This window comes from Cavia porcellus, unplaced genomic scaffold (genome assembly GCF_034190915.1).
Source record: "Cavia porcellus strain 051 isolate PalLab524CR breed Dunkin Hartley unplaced genomic scaffold, mCavPor4.1 scaffold_10, whole genome shotgun sequence".
Lineage (NCBI taxonomy): Eukaryota > Metazoa > Chordata > Mammalia > Rodentia > Caviidae > Cavia > Cavia porcellus.
Window position 1 is genome coordinate 74068476 of NW_026947493.1, and position 27423 is coordinate 74095898.

General features: G+C 33.8%; 1 protein-coding gene across 1 annotated transcript in view; it reads right to left on the reverse strand.

Annotated features, from left to right (window-relative positions):
* Positions 1 to 27423, reverse strand: part of Nudcd1 (NudC domain containing 1) — a 56180-nt gene that overhangs the window by 16074 nt on the left and 12683 nt on the right. Inside the window, exons 3-8 of the mRNA XM_003479850.5 lie at positions 19176 to 19361; positions 16210 to 16390; positions 13355 to 13537; positions 10849 to 11056; positions 5553 to 5697; positions 928 to 1053 (exon numbers count right to left, since the gene is read on the reverse strand). Coding sequence (XP_003479898.1) covers positions 928 to 1053; positions 5553 to 5697; positions 10849 to 11056; positions 13355 to 13537; positions 16210 to 16390; positions 19176 to 19361 — 1029 coding nt within the window. The remainder of the gene's footprint in view (positions 1 to 927; positions 1054 to 5552; positions 5698 to 10848; positions 11057 to 13354; positions 13538 to 16209; positions 16391 to 19175; positions 19362 to 27423) is intronic.

Genomic DNA, 27423 nt, shown 5'->3' on the forward strand with positions numbered 1-27423 from the left:
AAGCTTTAAAACAGAATGTAGCCTGAAGGAGTAAAATTTATATACTCAGGAAAATCCAAAGAGAGAAGGAAAAAAACTCAGATGATTTAAGAAGTTGAATAAAAGTATTCCAAGATAGGAAAAAAATTAAATCAGATTTCTATAAAACAAGTTACACAAATTAGTAAAAAACATACTAAGGCAAATGAAAAAAGTATTCACAAAAGAAACAACATTTAATATTAAATATATATAATAGGTAATAGATCTTTTTTTAAAAGATGAAAGCAAGCTTCTGTTTCTTGTACACTTAGTAAAGATTTAATAGAAAACTAAAAGCTTAGGTAAAGATGCAGTAAAGCAAGCAACAAATACAAATGTCACTAATGAGAATATGAAATCAGTTTGTCTGAGGTGGTTTAGCTTATGACTCAATAACCTGACTTCTGTTAGCTCTTTATTAGATAAATATTCAATACAAAAAATATTTCATAGAAAAAGGAAAACAACTTAAAAATAGCAACAGGATAAAGTTATTAAAGAAGTATACTATAATGGGCAGAACAAGCACTAAAAAACACATATATCCCCAAGAACAATGTCATAGTATTATCCAACCATTTAAACAAGAAGTTTTTAAAAGTAGAAATGTTTATGTCTTAATCTTCTATGTAAAAAGCAGATATGAAGATATTATACATTACAGAGTGTACGTTAAAAATTGGCACAGAAAGAAAAAAGCAATTAATAAATCCTAAATACACAATAATACCTAAAGAATAAAACAGTTTTACTTGGCCTCATATGACTTTATGGATTTATGAGGATTTTATTAGTCAATATCTGCCAGTCAAGCTTTTCTTTGTAAAACATATGTAGGATTTGTAAGTATCATCTAAATGACTTCTAATCATTCACAAATATTTAGAATTATTCTCAGGAACTTACCACATGTGTAGTTTTTAACGTACTGCCATCAAATCTGCATAAACTGGAGCTCTCTTCAAAGAAAATATCACATTCTTCTAACTCTTGAGCATTACAAGGAGGCTTTTCTTTATCTGGATTTGGATTCTTAAACCAGAAAATAAAACAGTAAATAAGTAAAACAATGGTAGGGAAATGGATTTACTCATCCTTGGAAATGTTACAATTAGCAATAATAAAAAACCATGATCAGTTAAAAAAAAAAAAACAACTAAAAGAGAAATACAACGACAGAATATAGTTAGCAGAAGAGGATATTAAAACACCACTGTGCACATACATGTTTTATACACTCAGAGATGTAAAGGTAAATGAACACAAATGTTGAGACAGAATATACAAAACCCATGGGACTGACGGCAGAAGTAAAGACCGGTGATCCTGAAATGCAGCAAGAGACCATCTAAAATGAAGTATGAAGACAAAGACAAAAACAAAAACAAACAAACAAAAACCAAAAGAACTGAAAAAAAAAAAGGAAACATTCCAAATTCTTCAAATGTTATTAAAAACTATAATCATGTAAGTTCATGAATATCGAAGAACATTAAGCATAATAGTCTTTTAACATGGGGGGCCATAATCCCTATGTCTTGCTGCCTGGCAGCTATCCCACTGGTGGTCCATGTCTGACTGTCCCACCAGGCAGCTTTTCATTAATTTTATTAGTGAAAATACTGATAAAAGTGATTAGATCCGTTTGTACCGCTACTGGTGCAGGCAGCCCAATGGAACAGCCATGAATGTATCACCTGTGGTTTAAGCTAGTGGGAATATGTTACAAAAAAAAGAAATAGATTACAAATCATGAGATTGCTGAAAAGTAGTAACAGAGAAAATCCTAAAAGAAATCAAAGGAGTAAAAAGTATATTTCGTAGGATAGATAAAACAGATACAAAAGACAGGCGACTTCTCATTATAAATGATGGAAGCTAAAATATGAGGGAGCATTTTTGAAGTCCTAAAAGGAGAAAAACCGGTTAATATAGAATTATATATGCAACAAAAATAGCTTTAAAAAAAGACAAGCTAAACGTTCTGTTTTTTGTGGTCCTAATTCTGAATTCTGGCCCTTGTACACTCTGGTCAAGCACTCTGCCACTGAATAATATCAATGAATAATAGTTTGCAAAATTTTGAGACAGTATTTCTCTAAATTGCCCAGGTTTTCCTTGAATTTGAAATCGTTGGATCTCAGCCTCCCCGGTAGCTGGGATTTCAAGGATGTGAACAGCCCCCAGCCAACATAAGTATTTCTGCAGACAATCAAAAGCCAGCAGAATCTGTCAGATTTACACTACGAGTGATGCTAATGCTATTTTTTTTTCAGGGAAGAAGAAACAGTTAAAATTCAAACCAACAACAGAACAATGTAAAAGAGAGGTAATGACAGGTATAGAGGTAAATGTGACTTTTTTCTCATTTTTAATCTCTTCAAGAAAGAACTGGATAACTAAGCCTAAAATATATTTTATGTGGTTTTTATAACATGGAAATAAAATGTATGCAAACAGTAACACAAAGGATAGAAGGATGGAAGAAGAGAAATACAAAGTTCTTAAGTTATAGGTAATGTGATACAACATTCTTTTAAAAATAAATGGTGATAAAGTTGTTTACACTAATCCACACACAAATATGCACCCACACAAAAACACAGAAGTATGGCTAATCATAAGCCAAAAATACAGATAAATCAAATCATAGAAGTCACTGTAGTATGTACCCCTGCCTGAATACAAGAATCTCTTCCTGGTTTTATATCCTTCTGAAAGTAACAATATCAAAATTAATAAGGCAATAAATTATACATACAATTGTATAATAGAATTCTATGGCTGATCAAATCTGCACATTTGGTTTGCCAAAATAAGTACACTGTTGAGAATTTAACAAAGTGACCTGAGAGATTCTGTAAAACTAAATGGAGGAGGCTGGACATGGTGGTACATGTTTGCAAGCCCAGCATTTGGGAGGCTGGGGCAGGAGGATTGCCACATGTCTGAGGCCAGCCTGGGCTGCACTGTGAGTTCAAGACCAGCCTGCACTATGTAGCAAGACCTTGTCTAAAATAATTAAATAAAAATAACCTGAATGGATGAGAGTACCCAGGAATCTATGACACACATGAAAAGTACAGTATGAACAAGTAAAGAAAAAAATCAGCCAAGTAAAAACTGAAACCCATGATCAAGTTGTAATGATCAGTTTGTAATGGAATTAACATAGGTTGAAAATCTGAAGAATATGATTAGTTTAAAAATTTGGAGAATACAATTAAGTAGGGTTTTGAAGGAAATGTGTAACATTTAATGTTCTTGATCAGCTTTCTGCTACTATAACAAATACCTCAGATAATCAGTTCATTAAGTGAATTATTTTGTCTGTCAGTTTTGGGGGTTCCAGTCCACGATCAGTTGGCCCTGCTCTTTTGGGCCTACCGGAGTCAGTATAGCATAACAAGAGTGCACAGCGGAGCAGACAGGAAACAGAAAAGAGAGGAAGGAGCTGGGTCTTCTATCCCCTTGAGGACGTGCCATTGGCACCGCGACACCCTCCCTACAGCTGCACTCTAGAGACCAAGCCTTTAACACACAGGCCTTTGTGGGGGTACCTAAGATCTAAAATACAGCAGCTTTTATCAGAAAGAAAGGGTTAAAAATTAATCGTTTAAATAATTGCCTTGAAAAATATTAAAAGAACAAATTCAAAGTATACAAATGAGAAAATCATTAATCCAATAACAGAAATGAAGAAAGTAAAAACTAAAAAATAAAATCAAACAGATGTAGATGCCCAAAATAAAGATGTCAAATTCATTACGAAAAATCTTTCAAAAAGGAAAACTCCAAGCATAGATGGTTAAAATAAGAATAATAATGCAAATTATATATAATCTCTTCCACAAGTAGAAAAGGGAACCCTTTGCAAATTGTCTTAATTAGCATCAACAGACACCAAAATCACTAAGACACACAAAGAAACAAAACACTGTCCAATATTTCTCAGACAGCTCTAAAAATCCTTAACAAAATATAAGCAAATGGAATTGAGCAACATGTAAATGAGTAACACGATGTATAGCTTATCCCACAAATGTAGAAAATTCTATAGTTATTCATGATAAAAATTCTCAGCACATTAGAAATAAAAGAAAATTTTCCTGAAAGTGTAAAAGGAATGCACCATAGTTAACAATGAAGTCTCTTTTCCCAAAGATGAAAAGATAAGAATGTCTTATTTTACCACTTTCACTATTGTATTTCTTTTTATTTTTTATGTACTTTTCCTTTTTATCGGTACCGGGGATCCAACTCACGACTGCCTGCTTGCAAGGCAGGCGCTTATGCTGCTGAGCTAAATCCCCAGCCCCCACTATTGTATTTCAAAGTGGAATAGTGGTCCTAATCACCAAACGAAGGCACATTTAAAGATTAGAAAAATGCAAAATTGTCTTCAGCTGTAAATGACACGATTATATGTTTATCTTTTTAAAAATGCAACGGAAACACTGATGTTCAGGTATAAGTAATTTTTTCATAAAAACAATTATTTCTTTGAAACATTTAAGAAGTAGTTTATAACTACTATTACTATTACCATTATACTACTATTACACTATAACTACTATTACTACTTTAAAGTAGTTTATAAAGTAGTACGAGAATAACCTATGATTTAAAAACAGTAATATCATTCCCAGAGCCTGTCACAATCAAAACTTGCTGAATGAATGAACATAGAGCAATGTACCTAAAAGGCTTGTTATAAAGTGAGGATGAGTAAAGTTTAATAGTTTTATACATACAAGTTCCAGAGATTTCTAAAATAGTCAATAATTACTGGCAAACACAAAACTTATGTTCTCTATATTAGTCATGTTTTCCTTTATCAAAATTGTCTGCTTTCAATATTGTAATCTTTCTTTTCTAACCATAGAGTAATTTTTTAGTCTTCTTCACTAGTATCATTTAAGATTGCAATAAATCAGATATTTTACACATAATTACATACAATAATTTTTGGTAACTGACACCCTAGAGCACAGCTGCTGTGTTTGTTCAAACTCTCAACACAGTATTATAAAGTCATTCACATGGTAACCTCTTCAACCTCACGGAGGACTACTAGATGGTCATTACAAGAAATTATCAACGAAAATAACTATTATACACAATGCACACATACATATATATTCTTGTGATATTCGAGGATAACCTAGAAAATTTCAATTATGATAAGTAGATTATCAACTCTGGAATGGTAATGTTATGATTTTTGACCTTGTTACCGTGGTCAGGGAATATTAATTTTTCTAAAGGAGAATAGATGTAAACAGAGATATATAAACACATACACAAACACATGCCCTACACATAAACTCACATATATATGTACTCATATAATGTAAAAAATAAATGAATAAATTCAAATAGGATAAGAAAGTCACAGGTTGATCTTTTAAGCTGTACTAAAACATTAAGTCCTTTTATATTAAGAACATCAAAATAATGTTTAAAAAACATGCCTCATATAACACACTCTGGGATTCTTGAGAAGTCATAGTACTATTGTAACTGCTTACCAGTTCTTCAGAGGTCAAATGCATCAAACTTTCAGCGATTGCAGCACACTGGGCTGGGTCTCTTATTAGTTCCCCTTGTTTATCATTGACTACTACCTCTGGCCATGGCAGCCCTTCATTCTTCTTAATCAAAGAAATCTCCAGGCTGAAAGTTTAAATGAGAAAGGTGACATTACATTAAGCAACTATATAAATTACGCAATCAATAAGAACCAGAAGATTCTATAGGAATTACCTTCCTCATATCCAGCAGATATTTTATCAAAAACCTTACTTTACATGTGATGGAATACTTAAAACTCCAAGGCAAGTAATTCAGATTTAATGAACAAATAGGAAAGCACTACTGGAAACTGTCATACCAAACAGTTTGAAGAGAGAACTGAGTATAAGCAAAGAGGGCACCTAGACGGTCTTACTGCAGGCCAGGAGTAAAGTGACTCACTAAACACGAGCAACACAAATGTAAGTGGCATGCACCTGTGATGAGGCACTGAGACACTGGGGGTCATAAAGCAAGGGAGGGCCTACAACTGAAGCGACTGCCTCTTGCTGTCTGGAACCAACAATTATTTTCATAAACTAACAGCCTTTAATGTATGAGTAACAGAAACATCATCAGGCTAAATCAACAGAACCGCTAAGGTCTAAAATACAGATTTTAAAGAACTGAAAAGATATGTAAACATTAGGAAAATCATCACTGGTAATAAAGATGCTAATGTAGCCTCTATTAAATTACTTAAAGTCAAATTCTGTACAATTAAGTCATTAATAACAATTTCCAAATGTGCTAAAAAGAGCCTGTCAGGAAACCCTGAGGTCAGTGATTGAAGGGGTAGGAAGAAGCTGAATGGAGGCAGACCACGGCACAGAAGGCTGTGACCTGTGTCCCTTCAGAACTGGAAAGGAGACAAGTAAAATGCCTAATGAGCAGCCAGTCCTTCAGCACACGGAGAAGTACGACGGTGGGAGCTGTCAACAGCAAAGCCAGCTTTTCTATGTGCCATCTTTGTTACACGTGCGCCACACAAGCCCATGCCTTGCAACACAACTGCAAGCAAACAACTATAAGAATACAACGGCTATTACCATAACTGCAAATGGAACATGCAAACTCACTGGCCACTCATTTTCAAAGCTGTAATTATCACTACCGCACGAGTTAATTACCGCATTTCAAAATGTTTGAACGTGCTTATCTTAAAGAAACTTATACAGAATAATAGCTCTCTTATGTAACAGGAGTTCCTACTGTTAGCCCTGAAAACTACCACCACAATCAATAATGCTCAGATTCAGTTATATTTTCTAAGGAAAAGGCTACTCTTGGTGATGACGAAGGTAGTAATAGAAATAACGAAGCTTCTACTACCCCAGTGCTTACCATATGGCAGGTGGGGTTTAAGAATTTAACATGTTTTAACTCATTCATTGCTTACCACAAACAAATGAAGTGGGTACTATCATCATACTCATTTTACAAGGAAGAAAACAAGCACTGAGAGTTTAAGTAATTTGCAAAGGTCACAAGCCAGGAAAGCAGTCTGGCTCCTGGTCCATGTTCTTCATTACTGCACTATTCTGCCTCTCGAAAAAATACACATAGATGACTGTTAAAGAACTTTTACCCAGTGGCCAGATATATAAAGGTGTTCTTCCCTGCTAACTAAACAGGCATGAACGAGGTCATACAATCCTAGCTGTAAAGAGTTTCTGTGGCCTGCTGCTGATTTGCACACCTAGACAATGCGGCCCTTTTAGCCTGGCTGCACTTCCACATTTTAAAACTAGTACTATATCTTGCTATCCAAGAAAAACAGAAGCATACAGCGTAAAAATTAAATTATAAACTAGTCTAACAAGTCTCAAAGTGAGAAAGAATATCAACTGTTTGAAAATTGGATATGAAAAATTTAATCAAGTACAAAATTACGTGTTTTCTAAACTGAGATACCACCTACACGTCATGGTAATTAACTTTTGTAACACAAACTGGTATTTAAACACCTCTAACCTACTGGAAAAACAACACTGATCTATGTTCATGTATTTAATGCTAAAACTAATTTATATTAAGTCCAGCTATTTTCCTTGACTCTTGCTGGGTTGTGGCTTGATGACTTACATTTAACAGTATGTTCTAGGTGGTTTGTTAATTTACAAATGCTATCCTGAAACCCCTCACATTCTCATACACATGATGAATAGAATATGTGACGATATAAAGTATTTGTAAAGAAGCTTTCAGATAATTATTTTCGATGTACTAAAAAAAATGTAACCAAGTCACCAAACATCTCTGTTAAAATGAATTTATGATATCTTTCTAAAATTAAACATTTTCTTTGAACTGTTTTTTATTTTGGTAGAGTCCCATGATTTATACTACTAGACACAAGGGTCATATACTTCTAGACAAGAATTATATATATTGCTCCATGGGGTATCCAACCTAGAGAAAATTACAGAAAAAAATTGAAAGAGCATTAAAAAATGAAATGAAGCTGTTGAGACCTTTTCTTGAAAGATTTCACAGACATCAAGCCTTTTAGATAGAGGGAAGTATATAACCTGTACTACAACACACGTTGAGTTTTTACACCAGGTATTCTCAGTATGTATTTGACAAAAACAAGCTGGACTGAAATTGATGGTTTTGTTAATTTAAAGACCACTACTTTTAGAAACAGATAACAGCAACCAAGAGAGTGCTACAAAATGATTTTTAGAAACTTCAGAATGGATTGAACAGAAGATTTTCCACCACCTACTAGCACAGTCCTTTGTGGAAGATGCTTTGATGTCTTTCTGCTTTACTAGTAAAGTTGTGCCCTTCTCTCTTCAGAGCTACAGGTTTTTATAGGGAACCAAAAACTAGTACTGAATTAAGTAGCCTTTAAATGTTCAGAAGTCATTTTGACACGTGAATTTACACAGGTGCCAAAGTAATAAGCAGATAGGAAGTTTTTAAACAAACAGGGTATCATGTTAAAGCTGCTTTCAAAAAGCAGTAAACACACATTCCATGTAATAAATGGAGACAAAGAGTTAAGTTCTATGTTTAGAACATCAAATTAACCGTAAATACTTCCTTGCTGGCTCACCTATGATCTGACAACATGTTGAGGCGAGAAATGTTCTCAAACTATAGTGCAAAGCAAAGGGGGCAAAAAGATTACAAGTAGAAATTCCAGCTAATTTTTTTTAGATCATTCTATAATATTTTATGGGTTCATTTTGCCTGAAAGAGTTTAAACTGAAGAGTTTTTCCCGTTTGGAAGTTTTACAGTTTGACTGATTTTACCACGGTAGGGGGTGAGCCTACAGTCTCTCCCTGAGCTATACACCCAAACCCTTTCTACTTTGGACAGGGTTTTGCTGAACTGTCAGTGCTTGGCTTGATCTTGCAATCCTCCAGCCTCAGCCTTCTGAACAGCTGGGATTACAGCTGTTACAGGTATGTGTGACTGTGCCCAGCCTGCAGCTGACTTTAATTCTGGCTATTGTCTGGAAAAGATGGACTGTGTGTGGAGATATGAAGCAGTATTCCCAAAATACAGTTGTGTATTTTGTATTAAAAATATCACTGCTTTTTTCTACACCATTTATATACATGTGGTGATGTTAATGTTAAACTGTAATATTCAGAAATTAAAATGTGATCCTATAATTCAAACAAAAACAAGAATTACACCTTACGTATACGACATTAATCTAAATCAAAAGATTTAGGTTGAATTAACCAAATACTTATTTTTGCTCAATTTAACCATTTAAAAACTTGAGTACCTAATACAATTCATTAACTTATTTATAAACTCAGTAATTAAGATTTAATCTATAATGAAAGAAATTAACTTAATGAGTTCCAATGCTTAGAAGTGAAACACATGGACAAGATATTTGTAAAGAAGATGGTAGTTGGGGCAGAGGATTCAAGTTCCATGAAAAACTTTGCCAATGTACTTAAAATATATTTTTATTTTTTTTACTGAAGTTAAATTATAAACAAAATTCAAAAATGTTATGTTGTCTTCTCTGAGTTTAATAAATGTTCACCTATGTAAAGCAATGACAATACTGAGCATTTCCATCATCCAGGAACTTTCCTTATAATTAATGATAGCTTGCTGTGTGTGCTAGCCAGTCATGCAATTTCTATTGTGGTATGCATATTAAAAGCATTTGACCATTTCAAAAATTGGATTTCCTTTTTTATGGGTTTGTGATGCAAGTCCTCTGTTTAATAAGAATACCATGAATATTTTTTCCAGTCCATATGTTATTTTTTTGCATTCTTAATTTATCTTTAGAAAGGCTGAAATTTTCAATTTTGATATGCAAAGTATTAATGGATAAAATTCAACTTATGTATTTTTTGTGTGTCTGTCCTAAGAGACACAATTCATAAAAGAAATATAAATGGCCAATTTACATAAGAAATAAATTTATTTGACCTAATTAAAAATATATTAGAATATTAGAATATGTTCAAATATGTTAATTATGTAATTTTCAGGAATTTGTCCTCCATATGTATTTCTACACATGTAAAGTGACATATACATATAGTTATTCACTGTAGCAAAAGACTGCAAATAATCTAAATGTAAAGCAATGGAGAATCGATTTTTTAAATGATGGTACAATCGACAGAGTAAAATATAACAAAATATAAAAGGAGATTTAAAAAGTGTTACATATTCTTAGTAGAAAGATCTTAAGATTTATTGTTGAAAATGAACAAAAGCAAAATGTACAAATGGTATGTGTCAAAATAAACAGAGAAAAACATACATGTAACTGAGATACACAAAATATCTCTGGAAGGAAACTAAACAATAGGTATAGCAAGCAGGAGAAGGTGTGAGTGGCAGGCCTGCGTTAAAAGGAGCCTTCTCATTCCACCTGGTTTCATATGGTGCATTTTAAATTTTAATGAATAGTAATTGTGTTATTTAGCAAGCAAATTAAAACTCAAAAAATTATTTCTAATTAAAGCTTTAAAGCACAAATCAGAGTAACTATTTTTACTACCATATCCAGAGCTGGTAATAAAAAGCACTGCTATACTATATACTGCAAGTAGTAACTATGTAGACTAGTCTCTATCCTTAATTACTATGTTCCTTGATGTAGTTACTTCAGTTTAAACCTACTATAAGAAAAATAGTAACTGATGCAAACAGAAATAATATATTCACACTTGACGCAATTACTATACATAGAGCACAAATTTAAAAAGTAAAAAGCAACAAAAGATATTTTCAAATATAAAACTATAAAAAAATACCTATTATTTTCTTTAATTATCCATGTACTGCTTTCATGATCAATAGATGAATACAGCTTCCCTCCCAAAACCTGGAGATTCTTCAGCACAATGTTGATGTGATCAGGTAAAAACTCTACTTGAATATCCTCCTTGGTAATATCTTCTGCAAGCCGTATTGTCACTGTCAAATCATCTTCAGTCTGTTGCCAGTAATACAAAGGTTCCACTGGGAAAGGAAAAATGCATTATATAATAATAAAAATGAGACATACAAAATTACAGATTACGAACTTAAGAAAATACCTATCTAGAAGAATCTCGGCACACTTTCTAGTGATCATCTCCGAAAGAAATCGTAAGTGAACACACAGATCTCTTGGGGAACTGTCAGAGTTGCACCAATTGTATTTGACCTTCTCCTCGACCAGGCTTGTCCAATGATGCAAAAGATAAGCACTCATAAAATACACAGGGAGCAATCTTTGTTCCCATCCTCTCTGCCTCCTCATATCCCTCCTCTCCTCCCTCTCTCCCCTTCAGTACCCCACCAACACAGAGTAGGTTCCTAGTTGAAAATATATGGCTCCTTCATAACTTAGCAAAGCAGTTTGTACACAATAATCACTCAACTGACAACTTCTGCCAGACGGTGAAGATGGGGGAAGTCTGGAAAACTGCATGAGCCTCGAGCATGAAAGCTAAGGAAGCAGACCCTCGTGGGGAAAGCAAGGGTTTTTAAGTTTCCTCGATGAAGTATATTGTCAGTTGCTTTGAATATCTATCTGTGCATTTAGAGGTTATGTTTTAGCTCTTTAAGAAATGCTATTTGTATTATTTAACAATATCAAATATCCAATAGATAGTATCAGTCTTCTTGTGGTTTACAGAAACACAAAATCAGTATGTATACGCAGAAAAGTATTATTAACTGTGCTCACCAACTATCTGCAATTTTTAAAAATTATAACACTTTTCTTTGCAACTGTGAAAGCTCTGTGACAGAATAATAAATTCAAGTTATAACACAAAGTATCAGTAAGAAAACCAATACCCAGGCTCACAGGTGGTGATGTGAAAACACGTGTGCCACTTTGCTGTCATCCATCTTTGAATGTCAGGGTCCTAGGCTATGTAGACAGAATGGCTCTAACGGTCAGTCAAGGCATTCATTCATTCTTTGCTTTGCAACTACTTACTAAAGGAGTTGTAAAGGGCATTGGCCTAGGGTTTTAAAGTTATTTTGGAAAAGCTTTAGGAAAGTTTAGCATCATGGTTAAGGCAAGATGGTAGTATTTATTTGGAAAGGGATCTTAGAGATAACCTAACAAAAACACATCATATGTAAGCAAACAATCATATTAGAAGACTAACACATAGGTATTTAAAATCAATAAGCACAACTTCTTTGTATTAAGAGATGTATATATTTATAAATCTGGGATATTTAAAAATATTTATTACATTAATATTTTAAAATACTTTTCAAATAATTCATTTTTTAAACTACAAAAAGAGTGAAGCTAATTTTTAAGTAACTATCATTAAAGAAGAAAAAGTAGATCCAAAGAACAGGATGTAAAATTGTTAAATATTGTAAAAATTTCAAATAAAATATAATATTCTCCCACTACATATTGTCTATGAGTATCAGAAATACACTAAACAGCAGTATATTTTCTTGCTTTAAAGAAAGTTTTAAAAGAATACGCACCTTTCATATATAAAAATAAATTTCTTCTAAACTTTGTTAACCTCATACTAAAACATGACCTTTATTAATTCATTCAACATTAAGCAAACTTACAGATATTACCCTCAAGGAATGAACATTCAGCTTAATAAGACAGAACACTTACAGTAGCTTAGTTTATCTCAAAAGACTTCCACTTTCAATACTACCATATTTATTTATTTGGTAAGTGTTTAAACATTTAGTCAAGTAAGCTAATAAATAGGCTCTTTTAGGGATGGTAAGGGTAGGGAATGAAAAAACAAGATGTACTATGTACATAAAAGTAATCATTGTGTATCCTAAAACTTACTAAAAAAAATACGAATAAAAATCTCTGATAATTACTTTTTTTATTTCTTGGTACATTATTGGGGGTTGAATGCAGGAACTTCACGTTGATCTATAATCTGAGCCCTTTGTTAAATTTTAATTTGGAGACGAGCTTCCATTAACCTGCTAAGTTGCCGAGGTGGGACCCAAACTTGCCATCTTTTTGCCTCAGTCTCCCAGAATACTGAAATTATAGGCATGTACTACATGTCCAGCTTGATAATTACAAAATTAATGAATTATGCCAATTTACACTACTTATGTGGTTTATTTTACAAAAGGATTTCTTGCGAAAATATGGAAGAAGATACTAAGAATATACTAAGAAACATTAAGCATCTCTAGTAATTAAGAAAACTAAGCATTTATCTTGCCCTGGCAGAATTCACAACAAAAACAGACACAAGCGTATATGCACAAGCAAACACGAGATCTAGGTAAGAAGGTTAAACACAAAGTCACCTTTATTTTTCTCTGGCATGTCTTCATCCATATTTTCCTCAGACTCTTGAGTAATATGAACAAATTTGAAGGACTTGTAGGAAATAATCATTAGACCTTTCCCACTGGGCTCAATAGCAGCATAATGCGGTACTGACTTTCCATGAAGAATATCACGTTTAGTAATTTCATATTTTACATTATCTATAAGAAAAGTGTTTTAGAATAAAACATTTCAATTAATGAATATTAATTTTAAGTGTTTGAAAGGTATACTATTAAATATCTTTTCATAAGGATAAAAATTTTACAACCTAATTTTTTACAAATAAATTCCCACTTTAAAATATTAGGTCTCATAAATGTACTGTCCAATGTGGCAACCACTTAAATAACAAGTGATTATTTAAAAATTAAGTAAAATTTAAAATTCACCTTCTCAGACTTATTAATCACATTTTAACTGCCCAATAGCCACATACGGCTAGGGGTAACCATACGTAGTGTGTGTCCATCTCACCCAGGTTTCCAATGGATGGTAGAACTCTGGATATTCAAAGTAAGTGACTCGCCTAAAATATCAGCTTCATAATTGTAGTTTTTAAGATATAAACAATTAACATATCCCCAAATTTGCTAAATTAACTAAATTTATTCTCCTGTGAATAAATAATTTTACTTTAAATAATACTTTCACCTGAGTCCTTATACTGTTACTATGTAAAGTGGGTTATATTTGTAAGGTTTAAACTGAATAAAGTCAGTGTTATATTGCTATGAATTAAACACAACAACATAATTTGTTCTAAAACGTCTGTCATTGTGCTCTAAACCCTTACCTGCATCCACACGTTCAATTCACACATGTTTAAAAACAGATTTGTAACCTCACGTGTGGACTAAAATTTATGCTTTCTCCATAGTTACATGCAGGATAAACAGTCTTACTGCCTATAAAGAACCTAACTTAGGCACTACATATTTTATAGAAGGATTTTTCCCAACATATGTGGGGCAGACAGTAATAGGTCTCAAACAGGGAACTCATGATTAAATAAGTTGGGAAATTCTGAGTCAAAATTAAATTTTCTTTTTTACTTACATTTTCTAGAGAGTCTAATATGCTTAAAATGTAAAATGAGTATTTATTGTATATCTATATTCTCAAATTCAATTGACTACAAGATATAATTAATTTTGTGTTTCATTCAACACAGTTTAGAAAGAGAGGGCATGGGGGAGAGATACCATTCAGTGCACAGGCCCTGGGATCCATCCCCAGTACTGGGGGAAAAACTAAAAGGATGATTATATTAATAACTGTTAAGGGGGAAAAGGGACAAGACATGAACAGTGATAAAGGTAACCAATGAGAATCGACGCCTCTAAAGCTGTGGGTTATAGAAACTCCTCGTTGAGGAGGGAAAGCAAAGATAAAAGGAGGAGGTAATCAGGAAGTAGACTGACTCTGTGCTCAAGGCAACACACATAGTTATAGATACGAAAATTATCAGGAAGCTGAATAAATCTGATGAGATACTGTGTACTGTGCTAAAGCAGTTACAGAACTAAGTGTCTTGGAAATAGGAGGAGGAATACACATGATGATTTCTCCTTTCACTGATTAATGATTTTAATAAAAAATTCAATCTTCTACTTTCTAAAGTAGGAGCCTGCCAATCATGGCCCACAAGCCAAAGCTGCATCTGGACCTATTTTTGTATTGCCTGTGAATTACAAATTTTATTTTTAAATAGTTTAAAAAGTCAAAAGAATATTTAATGTGCATAATATTCATGTTACACTCAAACATTAATGTCTATCGATACCATTCTTGTATGGATTTGTCAATGGCTGCTTCTATACCACAAAGGCATAGTTAAATGGCATTGACACAGATTGTAAATTTATGATCTGGTACTTTGCAGAAAAACTTTCCAGTGCTTACAGTGTTAAGCTGTGTTCCTCCACAGATGAAACTAAGTCCTGGAAAGAACAAATAAATCATACTGAATACCTCAAAAAACAAATCTAGGACATTTATTCAGCTAACTGAAAATTTTCATAACTACAAAGATGTATATGGGTGATGGTGGTTGTTTCTTTCAGAATTAAGTTAAAAGATCTCTTAGAAAAAATGTTGATATCCTTTCTTAAACTGTAAACTAGCAGTGTGGCAAGAAAATATTTTTCTGTAGCGATGAAGAATTTTACTTATTCATCAATGAGAAAAAACAGAGTCACTGAAAAAAGCTCAGTAGGTTCTCCACTACAGAATAAACCAAAACACTTGGTGAGCTGCTAAGAACCAAAGACCATGGTCTGCTCTCACCACTAAACCAACCCTAATTAATACCCATGAAAGTAATTTTTAATGTCGAGTTAAAAAGCATGACAGGTTCAAGCAGACCTACTTTCAGGACTTTTTACACATGGGCGAAAAAAAGGAACAGTTTATGGAGGATAGACACAAAAAGCAAAGTTCAGTGCAATAAAGGCATTCATTTCCACCCTGGTATTCTTATGTATTGACATTTAAGTTACACAACAGTGTATCACTCATTTACAATTGGTTTTATATGCATGATTCTTGTGTATATATTTTTGATTATATTAAAAATATACATATTAAGGTCTTCAAAAACTATGTAATGTTTCCATTTATGTAAAAGGTGTAACTGGCCATGGGAACATATTATAGTTTTATAAAACTCAGACCTCAGGACATACTATAGATATTCATCCTATTTGCACTAGCAGGTGCTAGACTCATAACACAATGCCTAAGAAAAACCAAACAGAATCTATAGGGACAACCTTATAATATACAACCAAACAATGCTACAACAGAAATTCAGAATTCCACTTTATTTTACCTTTATTTTTCTTACTGATAGTGACCCATTCCAGAGAAACATAGAAGCCACTTCCTTTCATATCCAAGTCCTCTTTCTCGACTCGAAGAAGTAGGGTAACTACTGAATGTTCTTCAGCTTTTAGCAAAGAGATACTGTGAATTATAATGAAAGGATTCCCAAGCTCTTCATTGAACACAATCTATAAAACAAGATGTACAAAAACATACATTTACATGAACAGATAGTACAAGAGGAATACTTAAAATTCTGACAATAAATTAACTTTCAATACTGCTTATTAGAAAGAACTACTATAGTAAAAAGGTTTAAACTGAATAAAGTCAGTGTTATATTGCTATGAATTAAAAGTTTACTTTTAAAAAGTAAAAACTGTCTAAATATAGGCTGCATTTAAATAAATGTTCCCTGAAGAACTTTAAAAAGAATTTGCAAAACTGACCAGTAATCCTGTTTAAAGACAAAGAAAATACAAAGCATCCATGCAGCATCTAGAGGAGTAAGAGGACCTAAAGATCTAGGAGAGAGCCGAGGGGAAAAGCTGCTCTGCGCAAAAACAAAGGACAAGGCAGGTCACTGCTCATTTTTTATCTCTCCCCGTCTCATACACACATAGGACCTATTTTTGCTGCTTCATCTTTGCTTCCAGACACTGTGCAGGTGTACATGCCTCTGGAAGTAAGCCTCAAACGTACTGTTTTCATCTGTCTTTATTTTCTACACAATTTCAAAGAGAACAGAATGCATCAGAAAACAAATCACTAAAACTTTCTTAATGTCAAAATCAAAAGCCCATTTGCATTTAAAAGCTAATTCAACAAATCCTAAAATAAAATCTTCAAGTTGTTCTCCTTACCCCAAGCAAATCTAAAAACACACAGAATCCTATTATTTTTATACCATAAACACAAGGCCTAAAAGACCATTACATTTATATTAAAACATTCGTTAGGAATTTTAATATTGATTCATAAACATGACCTCGACACAAATGAAATGACCATGAAAAGAAAACTAAAGAAAGTCAGCACTTTTTAAATCTGTATAGAGACCTCATATATCTCTTCCTGCTTGGAAGCTTTATAAAGAAAAACAAGCTATGTTGCCAATTTCTCTGTGTTTAAGCACCTCTGTCCAAATTATTTAAATAGTAGGCCTTTGGAATTCACTCTGACTTTCATAAACACACACACACACACACACACACACACACACACACACACAGACATACTCACAGTCACCCCTTCAAATACTTAGAATCAAGATACCAGATGAAAATGGCTTTGTATAGGCTGACTGAATTTTTCTTTTATTTGGGAGGTCAGCAGAAACTAAAGGCAAGAAGAGAAAATGATAAACGATAAATTTTGGTAGGTACATTCGGTTAGTTTATTGTCTCCTTTTCCTTCCTTCTGTGAGTGGTAATAAATGGGGCTAGGGTAGATGACTAGACTTTTAAAAACTGTTAGGCACTGATCATTAGTTTCCTTTTTTTAAATGAAAACAGGAAGACAGACTTGTAAATGAAAAGGGGATCTAGAGATTCTTAGTTTCAACAAGCACAGTATACCAACCATGACACTGTTCATATCTAGCACTTCCATTACAGGCACATACTTGGAAAGCAGACAGTCTTCTCTAAACCCTTGATTCCTTTCCGACACTTCAATCATCTCCACCATCAATGCCCTCCTTGTACCCTTGCATGCCCTTAATAACACTCTCCTTTAGCTTCCTTTTTATTATACCAACTCCTCCAAAGCCCTAATACTTCTCTAAATTGTTCCTTCACATGACCAAATATTGTATACTATCCTTTTTACCTCAATTAATGCCAAATTCCCATTCTCTTCGCATTACCCCCAACTACCAAAAAACTTCGATTAACTGAAAATATCTCAGAAGGGTGCTCATTTTATTACAGTAGTTTATAGTACAAAAGGCATAAGATATTTAAATTTTTAACTGATTATAGACCTAATAAGTGCTGAGGGAACACATAACAGAAACCAAAAAGATTATGCATCCTTCTGCATCTCCTTTTAGCTGACTCATTATCATTTTCTTCTAGTTTCAAAAATAGGTTCTAGAAAAACTAATTCTGTATTATTAGCATCAAAATCCTGAGTATCGCTGTTTTGACACCATGTTTTGCTAAATAGGAAATATTCACAGCAGTGCAAATATATCAGCAAACCTAACATGAGTGTAGAGGAGCAAAAGATATCAATGTTAGCTTCAGTCAATTCTGCTCCAAGGAAAGAAGGCAATGTCGAGCACGCTCATGGCAGTGCTTTATATGCCAAACACTCAGGATGCCTCTGCAGAAAAGCAAATGTAACTGCTGTGAAATGACGGCAGTCCTGGCTGTGATCACAGCCTCATGAGAAACCCTCAGCCAGACCACCCACTTAAACCACGCCCTGATTTCTGACCACACAAACTGTATGAGATGAGAAATATTTCAAATCACTAAGTTCTGAAGTAGTTATACAGCAGTAGACAATAGTATGAAGTAACCTGATTTTCTTTCTCTTAATGGTAGAGTTAATGATCAGTATTTTAATTCACTGATTATAACAACTGCACTGACACTGAGTCAAAACAGGAACAGTTAACATCACTGTCTAAAAGGTATATATCTTATAATTCAATTAAATACAGATCTAGAATGTTATATCAGCAAATCAAAAGGGCACATGTAGAGTATCCCTGAAAAGTATTATTAAAATAATTTCTAGGTCAGGTGTGGTGATGTATGCTTATAATCTTAGCACTTTGGAAGGTGAATTATGAGGATCACTTTGAGTTCAAGACCAGCCTGAGCTACAAAGTGAATTCAAGGTCAGCCTGAACTGCATCGTGGAACCCTGTCTCAAACAAACAAAAACCCCACAAAATAAATAGTCTAATTTGCATATGATTTCTAGACGTTACATAATTTTAAAAAGAAAAAAATCACTCACTTCCCATTTTTCAGAAGCACTATTTCCACGTTCACCTGTTCCAATGACATACAATCTTCCGGTTCCATCTGACAAGGTGACCCAGGTAGACGCTGTGAAATGCATAGATGCACAAAGGCGATTGTCATATGCTGTCAGGTCTGTAGGAAGTCGAAATACCTCTCGTGGTTTTCCTAATGCAGTGTCCTAAAAAGATATCATATATTACATGTGAATTGCTTCTTCCTCTTCCAGGATACACACATACACAAAATGTAGTGCAGTAGTTTCTCTTTTATTCAAGAGTCAGAACCAATTTCCCCTACCTCTGAGCTCTATCATTGATTCACTCCTAGCAAATTGTATATAGTAGACAGCATAGATGGTATATAACCTCTAGGCCTATAGATCATCAAATACTTTTTCTCTTCTGTCTTGCTCTATTTCTTGGACACCATACTCTTAAGTGAAACTAGCTATCGTGTTGTAAAGATGCAAAAGAAGCTGTGGGAAGAACCCACAGCGGGGGACCTGAGGGCCCCAGTCAATAACCAGCACTCTATGCATAAAACATTTCAGAAATGTATCCCATGATCCTAATAAAGCCATCAAATGACTACAATCCTCTCTGTGATCATAACCTCATGAGAAACCCTCAGCTAGACCACCCACTTAAACCACTCTGATTTCTGACCACACAAACTGTGTCAGATGAGAAATATTTATTGTTCTAAGATACTAAATTCTGAAGTTGCTATACAGTAATGGATAATGCTATGAAGTAATGTGGTTTTCTTTCTCTTAATTGTTGAGTTGATGATCAGTATTTTAAACCAATGATGATAAATTTCACATCATGTTCTAAAAGCCTACACAGACATCAGCCTGCAGAATGAAATACTTACATTTAGACTACTACAAACTGAGGTATCTGTTTATAAGTTTGTAATTGGGCTTGTGCTTTTATAACTTAAAAGCTATGAGATGGGCTGCATCACTAAACTGTTTTAGAAAGAAACATCAAAATGCTTACTAGTAGGAAACAGCTTCCTTACACAACCAGAGTAAGTTCAATATAACAATTATTTTTTCTTTTTTAGGGGTTCAAGTTTTATTTGTCAGTTATGATTTTCTTATAGAAGAAGTCATCCTTGTTTTCTATATTTCACTTCTTGCTCCTAAAACTAGATCTATATACACTTTAGAGAAATTTAATAAATATACAGTATCTTCACAATCACAAGTTTTTAATGATCCATTATTTTTTAAAGTATCCAATTTAGTTTTTTCTAGAATAACTTTCCTTCTCTTACTAATTTGCATAATACTGAATTAAATATAAAATAGCAAGCACAGCTGGCACAGTTTTAAAGAAACATCAAATCTAAGTATTAATAATTTAAAAACTATTAAAAAACAGAATTGTATCAACATAGGGCTGAGTAGCCTATTAGCAATAAGCATTAAACTTATTGTGCTCTCCAGTTCATATGTTTTATAGAAAAATAAAAAATATCAGTTAACCTAGACGGTTAGAGTGGAGGTTAATTAGGAAAACTTTTGCCAGAGGCTGATGACTAAATCAAAATGAAGAACAAGGGATGTGGTATTTCCACTTACTAAGAAGAAATGGACTAGTCAAATGGTCACTAGAGAACCTCTGAGAAAAAGTTACATCAAGAATATCTTCCTCCCACATACTCAGAAACATTCCACATCAGATAATACCTAAATATGTTAAAAGAAAAGTAAAATAGATTTATTAGAAGTTAATATTTTTATCATTTCATGGTGATAAGGTTTTCCTATGTATTAATAAAAAATAATTAGGCTGCAGAGAGAAAAAGATTTATCATAAACACAAGACTAACATCTATAACATATATATGAGTGCTTAAAACAAGAAACATGCAATTATCTAAAATGTTTAATCAGGCAGAGAATATGAAAAGTAAAATTATAATTTGTTTATTTTTAAAGGCCAAATTTACTAGTAAAAATAAACACAAAAAAAATTAAAATAAGATCCCCCCCAATTAGCCAGAAACAAAAACAAAACAAAAAGTCAAATCTTACAACTGGTAATGTTTTTTCCTTGACTCAAGTGCCCTGCTGATAGGAGTGGAAACTATGTATAAGCCTTTAGGAGGTGATAATAAATCAAGTTCCATGATGTCTTAAATATATTTTGATACAAATCCCTTTGCGGGAATTTGTAAGAACACTTGCATATATAACAAGTTCCATGGCACAGTAATGCCCATTTTAGCAATGCAAATGTCAGCTTGTACCAACAAAAACTAGGAAACAATCATGTTGTTTTATCAGCTTAACAGAGGAAAAAGCCAGGCCTGACATTATGAAGCTGCCTAGTAGCATCTGCCAAGTCTTAGTTTTATTGTAAACTAGCCTGGCACTAACAGGATTGTTTTACTGAACGGAAGCAATTTACAGAACATACTGCGTGACCATGACAGAACAAGACAAAAACTCCATGACTCCGTAATGATCTCTGAACATAGATAAAACATGAACACCCCGCACAATTACAATTATGACTAAATCCAGGCCAATAAGGGCAACTGAAGCTTCCTTGCTAATTAGTCTGAACCTCAATCTTGCCTTTTCTCCTAGATGATGCTAAGACACATCAAAGAATTACTGAGTTTCTTACTGAATCCACTCAAGTTCCACTGTCTTAAACCCTCCCCTCAAATCACCTAACACAAGCCCAATTCTTTACTATCACTGCTTCCAAAGCCTGTTACTGAGACATCCCATGGGCTCCTTTGTGGTATACGGTGCTGCCCCCCCACCCGAAAAAGTAATAAATCCGATTTGTTCAAACACAGAGGTGTGCCTCTGTGTTTGTTTGGAAAACACTGGCAGGGAAACAGAACACCCACTCTATGGAACACCAAGTAAGTGCTAAGTACACTGAAGCAGGCTTATATTGCAGATAGAAAAACCTGCCAAAAACCAAAAAAGATCAACAAGATGGTAGCTAAAAAAACAAAAACAAACAAAAAAGATGCAGAACATGCTCAGTGTAGGCTGAAATAAACCTGGTGGTATGCCAGCACACGGTAAAGTAAACACAGACACAGGCAGGTTTGACGATATTTAGCACTTTGAAAGGAAAGGCTGGAGTATGACTCGTGCTCGGGGAGACTGAGAGGAAAAGCACATTTTTCCCTCTCTGCCTCAAACACAGAGTTTTTTTTTATACTGAGCAATTTACAACTGAGATACCTATATAATTTAGAAAATATTAGTATGATGAAACAGTTGTTTCAAAGCAAAGGTGTCTAGTGGTCATTGTATTTCATCTAGAGAACCGCTATTAAGAGAAAGGCAGGAATAAACTTGTTAAATCGCTGTTCTCCAGTTCACACACAAAATATACGTTTTAATCCATTTTCTGTTAAATACATGGCTGCCATGACTGAGGCTGTTAGAAATATAATTATTCACATAATCTGGTATAATATTCAGTAGAGTAATTAAGACACTCAAGAACATAAATGTGAAACCAAAATTAATGTAGAACAAAAAGAAAACACACTCTCTTACCTGAGTTAAATGACTATTATAATGAAAGCAATCTACTGTTCTTGGTGTTTGAAATTTAATTCTCAAAGAGTACATTTTAATTTTAACTGCACTATAAGCAATGCAATCTTTTCTTTCGTAAATCCTGCACTGGAACATGAATTATTTCTGAATAACCTCCACTGGTAATTTTACTAAGTGTCCCCATAATAACATCTTGTATGTATAATTGGATCTATAATATATAATTTCACCCATTTTCTTATTCCTCACAAAAAGAGACTATATTTAAGAATATTAAAAAATCATTCTGAGGTAACATTTCACAGAGATTTCATTGACAAGTGAACATTATGATGATTACAATATATAAGCAAATTAAGTGCTCTGACTTTTGCTATCTCATTTAATCATTGTTTGCAACTGGTATTATTACTCCTGCTTTAAGACAGAAAGGCTCAAAAACATTAATTTGATTGAAACTCCACTGTTAGAAGATGGCAGGGCCAAGACTCAAATCTTGATCAACTCTACTACAAAAATCAGTACTTTTTCCTTATATTTCACATTTTCTATAGAAAAACACATTTCCCATAGTTTTCAAAACAACTGATACTCTGGGTCTCAATGTAACTTCTAGAACACCATCTTTGACTACAACTATCATAACTCATTTTTTCTTTGGGTTATTTTTCAGTTAAATTACTGAGTCTACCAGATGCAATATAAAATTACAATGTCCATATATATAAATGACATTATAAATAAACAGCATCTAAACATTAATACCTAAACCATGTATGTTTATGCCAAGAATTTGGGACCCTCAAGGTTGCAGTTACCCATAGAGAAGCTTTGAACTAACAAAGTGGTTTTCTAACACATACACATTCACAGGAAGGAGTCAGTCAAGGGTTAAAAAGATCAGGCCACAGTAAGTAGGGATGCTACCTACTAATAGTATTACACATTGGCATTTAAAATTTTGCCCTTTTAAAAGGAAGTGATCTTTTTCTGAAGAAAAGCTTTCATCACTAATAATTATCTTCCTTTAGTCTTCTTTTCTTTCTTTCTTTGCCAAACCTTTAATAATACGTATTTTAATCAATTATAGTTTGATTAATGTCTTTATGTAAAATGAATCTTCCAATAATATTTTAAACACAAATGAGTCTGAAGATTGAACCTAGGGCCTTTGCACTAAGTTAGACACTCCTTTAAAAAAAAAAGTATTTTTTGAGACAAAGTCTCACAGTATCACTAAGTTACCCAGCATGGGCTTGAACTTCCAATCCTCCTGCTTTTGTCTCCCCAGCACTGGGTTTACAGGCATGCACCACCCACTGCCAGCTTTATTTTTTCCTTTAATCAGTATCAGTATATAACTAGCTCCTTGTTAATTAACTTGTTAAAAGTAAGCTGAGTTTAGACCTAGAGATGAATGTACTGGCATACAAAGAGCTTAACTAAAAAGTAGTTGTAACCTGTCACTCCAAACACAGCTTCACAAATGCATGCTTACAAATGAAGCTTCAGATGCCACAATTTAGCTCAGTGCCATAAGAACCTGCCTGGAAAGCACAAGGTCATGAGTTCAATTCCCTGTACCAAAAAAAAAAAAAAAAAAAAAAAGAAGATGCTACAAGATAACATTCTTCTTTGGTATAGCAGAAACATGACAGCTTTGAAAATAAATTAGAAAAAGCAAAAAAGACAGTCATAATAGCTTATATATCAAGAAACTAAATACACTACACTTTCCAATGAACCATAAAATAATCAGTTATTTTTCATTCCTAAGACATTTTCTACTTCTTAAGCAAACTTCCTCGGAACTGCCATTCTAAAATTTAAAGAGGAAACCCACAAGTTAAGCTTGGAACTGCTGCCACCTGCTGGCCCTAACAAAGTCAGCTGAGCAAAGCCTGAACTTCTTGGCCCTACAACAGTCTTCTACTTTAAACAGTGCTTGGCCAGATGTAACAAGGGTGTCATTTGTACACCTGGACAAGATAGCGGTTCCGTGCATCTAAGCCTTTTATTCAAAACAAAAAAGCAGACAAGAAAATGGGTATCAGAATCCCACTTTCTAAAAGTTATAAAAAGCAGACTAATAAGCTCAAAGAGTAGGTTGATTTCTATTGCTGCTAACCATAAAAAAAAAAAAAAGAAATAAACAAGGCACTGCTCTGTACCCTATTCGTAGAGTTTAACACTTGGTCATCGCCGGAGCACAAGCATTACCTAGATTCCCAGGCTACCGCTGATCCTGATTTGCTGAAGGGAATCTCTGGGAATGGTATCCTGAAATTAGCTTTTGTTTTGATAAATTATTCTAAGTGACTCTAAGACACAACAGAGTTTGAAAATCAAAGAAAGAAGCCGAATTGATGATGTGGAAAACAACTAACAGGACCTAAACGCTCCTTAACAACATAATCCTGCTAAAACTTGACTGAGTAAAGAATACAGAGAGGAAAGATTAAAAAGAAAGAGATAATCTTCTTTTTTTTTTTGGTCTTTTTTCATTTTTATCGGTACCAGGGATCGAACTCACGACTGCCTGCTTGCAACACAGGCGCTTATGCCACTGAGCTACATCCCCAGCCCCAAAAGAGATAATCTTATAAGCACAATGTATACACTATTATAGCAACAAATTTGAAGCAGAAAGATGGATGATTTTACTCAAAAAAAAATATGTATATATAATAAATAATCCAAGAAACAGATTTAAAAGAAACTTATAGCTACAGAATAAGCTGGGAAGTAATTAAAGATTTACTAGTAAAAAAGAATAGCACAATACATTCAAAGAAGACATTTAACATAGGAAGAACAGAATATTCTAATCTTCAACTGTTCCAGTCTTCAAAAAAAAAATAAAGTCCTGCAATTCATTTAAGAAATATAGAAAACCCTTAATAAAAATCTAGTATCACAAAAACCATGGACTTGTGAAGATAAACACAATGTTTTAAATAAAATGTTACAAACAGAATCCAATAATGTATCAAAAGAATATACTCTTACCAAATGGTTAAATTTGGGAATTTAGGCCAAGTGTGGTGGCACACACCTATAATCCCAGCATTTGAGAGACTGAGGCAGGAGAATCCCTGTAAGTTTGAGGCTAGTCTGGACTACAAAGTGAATTCAAGGCCAGCCTGACTAACTCCATAGTGGGAAAAAAAAAAATTAGGAATTAAGTGTTTAGGGAATTAAGGACTGCTATTATTTGGGACTTGAATATCTCCCAAAGTCACATGGTTAAAGGCTTGCATCCCAGCTTGAGCCATTAAGTGCAGAATCCGCAAGAAGTAGGCAGGTGGGGTGGAGTGTCTTTAGTTCCTGGCAGGTGTGACAGTGAAGGGACTGTGCAACTTGTCTTCTCTCTTTTGCCCCATGATGAGCTGCCTCATCCAAGACACAAAATCAGTAGGGCCAACCCACCCTGGGCTGGAGGATCGCATGATCTATCAGTAAGTGGGAATTAAGGGCATCTGATAAAATTTAGCCACACACAAAATCAGGACAGAAACAACAAAAATAGCATGAAGACATTATTTCTACTTTTATAAACCATGGAGAGATAAAATTATTTTCTAATACTGTAACTTAGAAAATCAGAAAAAAATGACAGAATTATCAAATAAGGTAGCTACTGATTATGATGTAGTTTTTCTATTAGTAACCACCTAGGAAAGAAAACAAAAAGATTATATTTAATTCACAATAAAGACAGAGATTATAAAATATTCAAAAATCAATAAAAATAATATAAACATAGCATTAAAATATTACCTAAGATTTAAATAAATAAAAAGGCATGCTGTGCTCTGGAGAGGGGAAAAAAGCCATAAAAATGCTATCTTCTCTAAATCAATATAAATTCCTCACCCTAGCCGAAAAAGAGAAAGAAAAATCTGGAGGTTTATCAAAAGTTTAAAAGAGTGAATGTAGACATCGGGTCTAGCTGAGCACAGGAATAAAGGACACCACTGAATGAACATAAGAGAACCCGTGAATGCCACCATGTTGTAAGACAAGACCACAAACACAAACTCTTCTGCTTGGATCGCAGAAAGCCAGGATCAAGCCTCTAACACCTCTCCACGCCTGCCGGTCTAAAGGACAAGACCTACGGAAACCAACAATTAGGGGTTGCTTAGTAGGGTTTACGACGTATATAACAGAAAGTGTACATGAATCCACACACATGGAAAAAGAAAACTAAATAAGGAAGTAAAACCAGTAGCTCTAAGTTGTCCATTGAAAAGACAGAATAGTTAGGAAAAAGAATGGAGGAAAAATATGCTGACCAATCTATATCACTAATCTATGTTTCAAGTAAATTTAAATTATTAACATTTCATCCCATGTTTCCAACCAATCTTTTGAGATTGAAATTGGAGTTAGCATCCCAAATCCTCGTTACTAATGAATCAACTGGTAATACTAAGCTTTTGAACCTAAAAGTGACTCTACCCTTACATCCTCCCAGTTAAGAAGAGTACTAAATAAACAAAAATAATAGTAATAACCTTGGTCTTTTACATCCCCCTTGTTCTGTACAGGATAACATAACTGCTCTCTCCAAACAAGATCTCTGTCGCCTCACCAATCTCATTTCCATCAACAGCTTGCAGAGCTTTTAGGTCTTTTCAGTATGCTGCAAGCTTTGGCACCACCAAGCTAGAGAACCTATAGAAAACAA